The 12,670-nt window shown below is 35.7% G+C and overlaps 1 protein-coding gene across 3 annotated transcripts in view; it reads left to right on the forward strand.

Moving 5' to 3' along the window:
• The first annotated feature begins 3,616 nt into the window (after positions 1-3,616).
• Positions 3,617-12,670, forward strand: part of LOC133659686 (WD repeat-containing protein 26-like) — a 47,615-nt gene continuing 38,561 nt past the window's right edge. For 2 of the 3 annotated variants that reach the window (XM_062062276.1, XM_062062275.1), the window contains exon 1: positions 3,617-4,180. In XM_062062276.1, coding sequence (XP_061918260.1) covers positions 3,909-4,180 — 272 coding nt within the window. In that variant the 5' untranslated portion in view covers positions 3,617-3,908. The remainder of the gene's footprint in view (positions 4,181-12,670) is intronic. The other variant, XM_062062277.1, reaches the window with a different exon arrangement.

A 12,670-nucleotide genomic window follows, 5' to 3' on the forward strand; every position in this document is an offset into this window, starting at 1 on the left:
TGTATATATAAACATACATATATAAATATATATGTATATATATATATTAATATAGAAATATACCCACACAGTAGGGACCATTTACTTTTGCCAATCAACCAATCCCCAGGTGCATGTCTTTGGAGGTGGGAGGAAGCCAGAGTACCCGAAGGGAACCCACGCAGTCACGGGGAGAACATGCAAACTCCACACGGAAAAACCCTGAGCCTTGGAATCGAACCACCGTGAGAAGAGGAGACATTCATGCAGCAAACACCTGCTGCGTGCCTCCTTCTAGAGGTGGGTGGTGCTTCACCTCTGTTCAGATTACAGTTAAAGGCCTACTGAAATGAATTTTTTTTATTTAAACGGGGATAGCAGATCTATTCTATGTGTCATACTTGATCATTTCGCGATATTGCCATATTTTTGCTGAAAGGATTTAGTATAGAACAACGACGATAAAGATTGCAACTTTTGGTATCTGATAAAAAAAAAAGGCTTGCCCCTACCGGAAGTAGCGTGACGTAGTCAGTTGAACATATACGCAAAGTTCCCTATTGTTTACAATGATGGCCGCATGAAGTGAGAGAGATTCGGACCGAGAAAGCGACAATTTCCCCATTAATTTGAGCGAGGATGAAAGATTTGTGGATGAGTAAAGTGCAAGTGAAGGACTAGTGGGGAGTTGAAGCTATTCAGATAGGGAAGATGCTGTGAGAGCCGGGGGTGACCTGATATTCAGCTGGGAATGACTACAACAGTAAATAAACACAAGACATATATATACTCTATTAGCCACAACACAACCAGGCTTATATTTAATATGACACAAATTAATCCTGCATAAAAACACCTGCGTGTTTGTTACGCTAGCTCCTAGCTCCTCTGCTAGCTCCTAGCTCCTCTGCTAGCTCCTAGCTCCATAGAACACGCCAATACAATTCAAACACCTGATCAACACACACAATCACTCAGCCCAAAAGACCGTTCACCTAACCCAAGGTTCATAAAGCTTATATATTTTTAAAAAGTTACGTACATACGCAAAAAAAAGTTGCGCACATACGGTCAAGCGATCAAATGTTTAGAAGCCAAAGCTGCATACTCACGGTAGCACGTCTGCGTCTTTGTCATCCAAATCAAAGTAATCCTGGTAAGAGTCTGTGTTGTCCCAGTTCTCTACAGGCGTCTGTGTATCGAAGTCAAAAGTCCTCCTGGTTAGAGTCTCTGTTATCCGAGTTCTTCCATCTTGACTGCATCTTTCGGGAATGTAAACAAAGAAGCGCCGGCTGTGTACTGTTGTTGCTGACTTCGTTCGAAAAATACGTCCATTTCGCACCGACAACTTTCTTCTTTGCTTGCTCAGCTTCTTTCTCCATAATGCAATGAACATGATTGCAACAGATTCACGAACACAGATGTCCAGAATACTGTGGAATTATGAAATGAAAACAGAGCTTTTTCGTATTGGCTTCAATGTGGAAGGCATACCCGTGTTCCCCGGGATACGTCACGCGCATACGGCATCCTCAGAGGCGTTTCGAACCGGAAGTTCAGCGGCAAATTTAAAATGTCACTTTATAAGTTAACCCGGCCGTATTGGCATGTGTTATAATGTTAAGATTTCATCATTGATATATAAACTATCAGACTGCGTGGTCGCTAGTAGTGGCTTTCAGTAGGCCTTTAAGGTGCAGTGATAACATCACATTTAGATGACAGTTAAGGTGCAGTGATAACATAACATTTAGATTACAGTTAAGGTGCAGTGATAACATAACATAAGCAGCACCAAGTTCTTGGAGGTGCAGATAACTGACAATCTGACCTGGTCCCTTGTAAAAAGAGCTCAGCAGCGCATGCACTCTTTGCGTGGGATGAAAAGAGCACAGTTCCCTCCCCCCCATTCTCAGCACATTCTACAGAGGCACTATAGCAGGGGTGGGCAATTAATTTTTACCGGGGGCCGCATGAGAAACCCGAGCACTGCTGGAGGGCCACATCGGCAATATTTCAATTAAATTTTGCTCAATATTATTTTTTATATATATCGTAAGATAAATAATAATAATAATAATACTTTCATTTAACCTGACTTAACTTTATACCAAAAGCACTGCTTTGGAAATCATTTGTACCCCTTTCAGAGATCACATTTAGTTCCCCTTAAGCATCCTCATGTTGCACAATGAAATGTAAGCATAGGATGATGTGTGCATTCCTGTAACTTTCTCTAGTAACAGCATTCCATGATTAATATAAATAAATTAACATTAATAATAAATGACAGTAGAATAAGCACACGTATGACTGAGGAGTCAGAGTGTAACTTTGTGTGATGTTTGAGTTGTCCGACTTTTTGTGTGGCCATAAACGCACCAGTGGTTTAGTGATATGCGTGTTGGTGACAGATGACAAGTTGGTTTTGGCCTGGTTTGTACGGCAGAAAATGACTAGTTTTTCGAGATAGAAGTGTTTTACTCATGTTTTTGGTGTGGTTATGGCCGAATATAAACAGTTTTGCTCAATAAAGTGATCGATATAATTCCTGTCCTCGAAGCATCTCGATAGACGTTACAATAATTGAACGGTGTTGACGAACACCGTTAGGGCCGCTTGTTGTCACTGTCACTCAGAGTTGCATTGCAAAATTACACAGAATAAATATGTTTATTTTGTTTAGAATTCAGATGGGATTTGATTTGGTGTGCGGCATATATTTGCTGTGCGCAGAGGACGCTTGAGCAGTGCGCAATTGCGCAGGCGCGCACCTTAGAGGGAACGTTGCTTGGCAGACCATGTCTTGTTGAAAACACGCCATTCGTCATCAACTTTTCTCTTTTTGGCGTCTCGGGTGTAAACCGCGCATCACTTGTCGCTGCATGTGCACCTTCACTCGCAGGTTACACCCGGACATACGCACATAAATAACACTTTTCAAAATAAAAGCAGCAAAGTTGTATTGCGTGCACGACATAGATGTTTTTTCAACTTTATTTTGTAATTTGTGATTGCAGCTGTTCACATTCACTCACAACCACGCACGCGCATACGTCCACACGGAAGTAATACAAACAACGCTTTTCAAAACAAAAGCAGCACCGTTGTATTGCACACTCGACATAGATACTTTTTAAAATTGATTTTGTAATTCATGATTGGCCTCACGCGGGCCGGACTGGGACGCACAAAGGGCCGGATGTGGCCCGCGGGCCGCAGAATGCCCAGGTCTGCACTATAGAGACCACCTGCATCTGTCTGAACGTCTGTCTTGAACGCATCATAATAATCCCCTCAATTCCCCCCAAAAATGGACTAACTGGCTGGAATATAAAAACAATATAACATACATCCATAAACCTGGATTATATTTATCTGTACAGTAATCTATTGATTTATATCTGCACATTATTGCTCTTTTATCCTGCACTACCATGAGCTAATGCAACTTCTTATCTGTACTGTAAAGTTCACATTTGAATGACAATAAAAAGCAAGTCTAAGTCTCAGATGACCGCTTCAAGATGGCGGCCCCGCGGCTCGTCAGCGGTCGCCCTGTGCGCGCGCTTGTCTACGCGCGCACAGGGCGGGAAGGCAATGTCCGCTGACGTCACTGCGTAAGTCGCGAGCAGGACTGCGGCTGCCTGACAGCAACAATAAGAACAATAAGAAGATTCCAGGCGCGACATGACAGCGACAGTAAACAACATGTTGTTGTTTACATAACTCAACATTTTGGCCTTCTGCTCCTCCGAGTACAATTGTGCCCCTTTTTTCCGTGGCAGACACCCCCGCCAGTCGAGCACCAGACGCGGCCGTGAGGTGACACGACAGCCCGGTGCTGCCTTTGGCTCAGTAGGCCTCGCCGGTTGTTGTTGTTGTTGTTTGTTTGTTTGTCGTCTTCTTCTTCTCGGTGCGAGGCTAACATGCAAGCTAACGGGGACGAGCCGTGCAGGAACGGAACCCAGAACGGAGAACCCGCAGCGGCTCGTGCCAACGGACTGTCGGTCAGCAACAACAACAACAACAACGGCAGCGGCAACAACAACAACGGCAGCGGCAACAACAACAACAAGACAACAACAACAACACCCGCAGACAACAAATGTTTGGTCAACAAGAAGAAGAAGTGCTTGGCTCAGTGCGAAGATGACGTCATCAGACTCATCGGACAACATTTACACGATTTAGGACTCAAGTAAGTCAACATCTTATGACTACTTTATTTACAATGTTTACACGCCATTATGACTACTTTATTTACCATGTTTACACGCCATTTTGACTACTTTATTTAAAATGTTTACACACCATTATGACTACTTTATTTACAATGTTTACACGCCATTATGACTACTTTATTTACAATGTTTACATGCCATTATGACTACTTTATTTACAATGTTTACATGCCATTATGACTACTTTATTTACCATGTTTACACGTCATTATGACTACTTTATTTACAATGTTTACACGCCATTATGACTACTTTATTTACCATGTTTACACGCCATTTTGACTACTTTATTTAAAATGTTTACACACCATTATGTGTAAACTTTACTTTATTTACAATGTTTACACGCCATTATGACTACTTTATTTACAATGTTTACATGCCATTATGACTACTTTATTTACAATGTTTACATGCCATTATGACATCATTACTTACCATGTTTACACGCCATTATGACTACTTTATTTACAATGTTTACATGCCATTATGACTACTTTATTTACAATGTTTACACGCCATTATGACTACTTTATTTACAATGTTTACACGCCATTATGACTACTTTATTTACCATGTTTACACGCCATTATGACTATTTACCATGTTTACACGCCATTATGACTACTTTATTTACAATGTTTACACGCCATTATGAGTACTTTATTTACAATGTTTACACGCCATTATGACTACTTTATTTACAATGTTTACACGCCATTATGACTACTTTATTTACCATGTTTACACGCCATTTTGACTACTTTATTTAAAATGTTTACACACCATTATAACTACTTTATTTACAATGTTTGCACGCCATTATGACTACTTTATTTACAATGTTTACACGCCATTATGACTACTTTATTTACAGTGTTTACACGCCATTATGAGTACTTTATGTACAATGTTTACACGCCATTATGACTACTTTATTTACCATGTTTACACGCCATTATGACTACTTTATTTACCATGTTTACACGCCATTATGGCTACTTTATTTACCATGTTTACACGCCATTATGGCTACTTTATTTACCATGTTTACACGCCATTATGACTACTTTATTTACCATGTTTACACGCCATTATGACTACTTTATTTACAATGTTTACACACCATTATGACTACTTTATTTACAATGTTTACACGCCATTATGACTACTTTATTTACCATGTTTCCACGCCATTATGACTACTTTATTTACCATGTTTACACGCCATTATGACTACTTTATTTAAAATGTTTACACACCATTATGACTACTTTATTTACCATGTTTACACGCCATTATGACTACTTTATTTACAATGTTTACACGCCATTATGACTACTTTATTTACAATGTTTACACGCCATTATGACTACTTTATTTACAGTGTTTACACGCCATTATGAGTACTTTATTTACAATGTTTACACGCCATTATGACTACTTTATTTACCATGTTTACACGCCATTATGACTACTTTATTTACCATGTTTACACGCCATTATGGCTACTTTATTTACCATGTTTACACGCCATTATGGCTACTTTATTTACCATGTTTACACGCCATTATGACTACTTTATTTACAATGTTTACACGCCATTATGACTACTTTATTTACAATGTTTACACGCCATTATGACTACTTTATTTACCATGTTTACACGCCATTATGACTACTTTATTTAAAATGTTTACACACCATTATGACTACTTTATTTACAATGTTTACACGCCATTATGACTACTTTATTTACAATGTTTACACGCCATTATGACTACTTTATTTACCATGTTTACACGCCATTTTGACTACTTTATTTAAAATGTTTACACACCATTATGAGTACTTTTACAATGTTTACACGCCATTATGACTACTTTATTTACAATGTTTACATGCCATTATGACTACGTTATTTACAATGTTTACACGCCATTATGACTACTTTATTTACAATGTTTACACGCCATTATGACTACTTTATTTACCATGTTTACACACCATTATGACTATAAACCATGTTTACACGCCATTATGACTACTTTATTTACAATGTTTACACGCCATTATGAGTACTTTATTTACAATGTTTACACGCCATTATGACTACTTTATTTACAATGTTTACACGCCATTATGACTACTTTATTTACCATGTTTACACGCCATTTTGACTACTTTATTTAAAATGTTTACACACCATTATAACTACTTTATTTACAATGTTTACACGCCATTATGACTGCTTTATTTACAATGTTTACACGCCATTATGACTACTTTATTTACAGTGTTTACACGCCATTATGAGTACTTTATGTACAATGTTTACACGCCATTATGACTACTTTATTTACCATGTTTACACGCCATTATGACTACTTTATTTACCATGTTTACACACCATTATGGCTACTTTATTTACCATGTTTACACGCCATTATGGCTACTTTATTTACCATGTTTACACGCCATTATGACTACTTTATTTACCATGTTTACACGCCATTATGACTACTTTATTTACAATGTTTACACGCCATTATGACTACTTTATTTTCCATGTTTCCACGCCATTATGACTACCTTATTTACCATGTTTACACGCCATTATGACTACTTTATTTAAAATGTTTACACACCATTATGACTACTTTATTTACCATGTTTACACGCCATTATGAGTACTTTATTTACAATGTTTACACGCCATTATGACTACTTTATTTACAATGTTTACACGCCATTATGACTACTTTATTTACAATGTTTACACGCCATTATGACTACTTTATTTACAATGTTTACACGCCATTATGACTACTTTATTTACAGTGTTTACACGCCATTATGAGTACTTTATTTACAATGTTTACACGCCATTATGACTACTTTATTTACCATGTTTACACGCCATTATGACTACTTTATTTACCATGTTTACACGCCATTATGGCTACTTTATTTACCATGTTTACACGCCATTATGGCTACTTTATTTACCATGTTTACACGCCATTATGACTACTTTATTTACCATGTTTACACGCCATTATGACTACTTTATTTACAATGTTTACACGCCATTATGACTACTTTATTTACAATGTTTACACGCCATTATGACTACTTTATTTACCATGTTTCCACGCCATTATGACTACTTTATTTACCATGTTTACACGCCATTATGACTACTTTATTTAAAATGTTTACACACCATTATGACTACTTTATTTACCATGTTTACACGCCATTATGACTACTTTATTTACCATGTTTACACGCCATTATGACTACTTTATTTACAATGTTTACACGCCATTATGACTACTTTATTTACCATGTTTACACGCCATTATGACATCTTTATTTACCATGTTTACACGCCATTATGACTACTTTATTTACAATGTTTACTTTACACGCCATTATGACTACTTTATTTACAATTTTTACACACCATTATGACTACTTTATTTACAATGTTTACACGCCATTATGACTACTTTATTTACAATGTTTACACGCCATTATGACTACTTTATTTACAATGTTTACACGCCATTATGACTACTTTATTTACAATGTTTACACGCCATTATGACTACTTTATTTACCATGTTTCCACGCCATTATGACTACTTTATTTACCATGTTTACACGCCATTATGACTACTTTATTTAAAATGTTTACACACCATTATGACTACTTTATTTACCATGTTTACACGCCATTATGACTACTTTATTTACAATGTTTACACGCCATTATGACTACTTTATTTACAATGTTTACACGCCATTATGACTACTTTATTTACCATGTTTACACGCCATTATGACATCTTTATTTACCATGTTTACACGCCATTATGACTACTTTATTTACAATGTTTACTTTACACGCCATTATGACTACTTTATTTACAATTTTTACACACCATTATGACTACTTTATTTACAATGTTTACACGCCATTATGACTACTTTATTTACAATGTTTACACGCCATTATGACTACTTTATTTACAATGTTTACACGCCATTATGACATCATTACTTACCATGTTTACACGCCATTATGACTACTTTATTTACAATGTTTACATGCCATTATGACTACTTTATTTACAAGGTTTACATGCCATTATGACATCTTTATTTACAATGTTTACACGCCATTATGACATCTTTATTTACAATGTTTACACGCCATTATGACTACTTTATTTACAATGTTTACACACCATTATGACTACTTTATTTACAATGTTTACACGCCATTATGACTACTTTATTTACAATGTTTACACGCCATTATGACATCTTTATTTACCATGTTTACACGCCATTATGACTACTTTATTTACAATGTTTACACACCATTATGACTACTTTATTTACAATGTTTACACGCCATTATGACTACTTTATTTACAATGTTTACACGCCATTATGACTACTTTATTTAGCATGTTTACATCAACACACCACTATAACTACTTTATTTAGCATGTTTACATCAACACAACGCTATGACTACTTTATTTAGCATGTTTACGTCAACACACCACTGTGACTACTTTATTTAGCATGTTTACATCAACACAACACTATGACTACTTTATTTAGCATGTTTACGTCAACACACCACTGTTACTACTTTATTTAGCATGTTTACATCAACACACCACTGTGACTACTTTATTTAGCATGTTTCCATCAACACACCACTGTGACTACTTTATTTAGCATGTTTACATCAACACAACACTATGACTACTTTATTTAGCATGTTTACATCAACACACCACTGTGACTACTTTATTTAGCATGTTTACATCAACACACCACTGTGACTACTTTATTTAGCATGTTTACATCAACACAACACTATGACTACTTTATTTAGCATGTTTACGTCAACACACCACTGTTACTACTTTATTTAGCATGTTTACATCAACACACCACTGTGACTACTTTATTTAGCATGTTTCCATCAACACACCACTGTGACTACTTTATTTAGCATGTTTACATCAACACACCACTATGACTACTTTATATTAGCATGTTTACATCAACACACCACTGTGACTACTTTATTTAGCATGTTTACATCAACACACCACTGTGACTACTTTATTTAGCATGGTTACATCAACACACCACTATGACTACTTTATTTAGCATGTTTACATCAACACAACACTATGACTACTTTATTTAGCATGTTTACATCAACACACCACTGTGACTACTTTATTTAGCATGTTTACATCAACACACCACTGTGACTACTTTATTTAGCATGTTTACATCAACACACCACTGTGACTACTTTATTTAGCATGTTTACATCAACACTCCACTATGACTACTTTATTTAGCATGTTTACATCAACACACCACTATGACTACTTTATTTAGCATGGTTACATCAACACAACACTGTGACTACTTTATTTAGCATGTTTCCATCAACACACCACTGTGACTACTTTATTTAGCATGTTTACATCAACACAACACTATGACTACTTTATTTAGCATGTTTACATCAACACACCACTGTGACTACTTTATTTAGCATGTTTACATCAACACACCACTGTGACTACTTTATTTAGCATGTTTACATCAACACTCCACTATGACTACTTTATTTAGCATGTTTCCATCAACACACCACTGTGACTACTTTATTTAGCATGTTTACATCAACACACCACTATTACTACTTTATTTAGCATGTTTCCATCAACACACCACTGTGACTACTTTATTTAGCATGTTTACATCAACACACCACTATGACTACTTTATTTAGCATGTCTACATCAACACACCACTGTGACTACTTTATTTAGCATGTTTACATCAACACACCACTGTGACTACTGTATTTAGCATGTTTACATCAACACACCACTGTGACTACTTTATTTAGCATGTTTCCATCAACACACCACTGTGACTACTTTATTTAGCATGTTTACATCAACACACCACTATTACTACTTTATTTAGCATGTTTACATCAACACACCACTGTGACTACTTTATTTAGCATGTTTACATCAACACACCACTGTGACTACTTTATTTAGCATGTCTACATCAACACACCACTGTGACTACTTTATTTAGCATGTTTACATCAACACACCACTGTGACTACTTTATTTAGCATGTTTACATCAACACACCACTGTGACTACTTTATTTAGCATGTCTACATCAACACACCACTGTGACTACTTTATTTAGCATGTTTACATCAACACTCCACTATAACTACTTTATTTAGCATGTTTACATCAACACACCACTGTGACTACTTTATTTAGCATGTTTACATCAACACACCACTGTGACCAAGAGGAAGGGGAGGAGTTTAGTAGCCATGGATGTTGAGAAGAAGGAATACAACAAATAAGCATGAAATAAATGATACTGATATTACGATATTTTCTTAATTTATATCTTGTTTAAAATTATATCAATATATCCTACAACCCTACTTGATGTTATGATACTGGATGTTGTTTAGGATACTGGATGTTGTTTACGATACTTGATGTTGTTATGATACTGGATGTTGTTTACGATTACTGGATGTTGTTTACGATACTTGATGTTGTTATGATACTGGATGTTGTTTACGATTACTGGATGTTGTTTACGATACTTGATGTTGTTATGATACTGGATGTTGTTTACGATTACTGGATGTTGTTTACGATACTTGATGTTGTTATGATACTGGATGTTGTTTATGATTCTGGATGTTATGATACTTCATGTTATGATACTGGATGTTGTTATGATACTTGATGTTGTTATGATACTGGATGTTGTTATGATACTTGATGTTGTTATGATATTTGATGTTGTTTGCTATTCTTGATATTGTTTATGATACTGGATGTTGTTACGATACGTGATGTTTACAATACTGGATGTTGTTTACGATACTTGATGTTATGATACTGGATGTTGTTAATGATACTTGATGTTATGATACTGGATGTTGTTAATGATACTTGATGTTATGATACTGGATGTTGTTTACGATACTGGATGTTTTTATGATATTTGATGTTGTTTACTATTCTTGATATTGTTTATGATACTGGATGTTGTTACGATACGTGATGTTTACAATACCATATGTTATTTACGATACTTGATGTTATGATACTGGATGTTGTAAATGATACTTGATGTTATGATACTGGATGTTGTTTACGATACTTGATGTTATGATACTGGATGTTGTTACGATACGTGATGTTTACAATACTGGATGTTGTTTACGATACTTGATATTATGATACTGGATGTTGTAAATGATACTTGATGTTATGATACTTGATGTTATGATACTGGATGTTGTTTACGATACTTGATGTTATGATACTGGATTTTGTTTATGATACTGGATGTTTTTATGATACTGGATGTTGTTTATGATACTGGATGTTGTTTACGATACTAGATGTTGTTTATGATACTGGATGATGTTTACGATACTTGATGTTGTTTACGATACTTGATGTTGTAATGATACTTGATGTTGTTTACGATACTTGATGTTGTTATGATGCTTGATGTTTTTTTTTTTACAATACTTGATGTTGTAATGATACTGGTTGTTGTAATGATACTTGATGTTTTGATACTGAATTTTGTTATGATACTGTATGTTGTTTACGATACCGGATGTTGTCATGATACTGGACGTTGTTTATGATACTTGATTTTGTTATGATACTGGATGTTGTCATGATACTGGATGTTGTTTACGATACTGGACGCTGTTATGATACTGGATGTTGTTTATGGTACTTGATGTAATGATACTGGATGTTGTTTGTGATACTAGATGTTATGATACTTGATGTGGTTTACTATTCTTGATATTGTTTATGATACTGGATGTTTTATGGTACGTAATGTTTACGATACTGGATGTTGTTTACGATAATGGATGTTGTTATGATACTTGATGTTTTTATGATACTTGATGTTGTTCACGACGCTTGATGTTGTTATGACACTGGATGTTGTTTATGATACTTGATGTTATGATACTGGATGTTGTTTAAGATACTTGATGTTGTTATGATACTGGGTGTTGTTTATGATACTTGATGTTATGGTACTTGATGTTGTTTACTATACTTGATATTTTTATGATACTGGATGTCCCCGCTTGCCGCCCGAATGCAGCTGAGATAGGCTCCAGCCCCCCCCCCCCCCCCCGCGACCCCGAAAGGGACCAGCGGTAGAAAATGGATGGATGGATGGATGATACTGGATGTTGTTTTAGATACTTGATGTTGTTTACTATACTTGATATTGTTTATGATACTGGATGTTGATACGGTACGTGAAGTTTACAATACTGGATGGTGTTTATGATACTTGAT

The sequence above is a fragment of the Entelurus aequoreus genome, linkage group LG11 (assembly GCF_033978785.1).
Source record: "Entelurus aequoreus isolate RoL-2023_Sb linkage group LG11, RoL_Eaeq_v1.1, whole genome shotgun sequence".
Lineage (NCBI taxonomy): Eukaryota > Metazoa > Chordata > Actinopteri > Syngnathiformes > Syngnathidae > Entelurus > Entelurus aequoreus.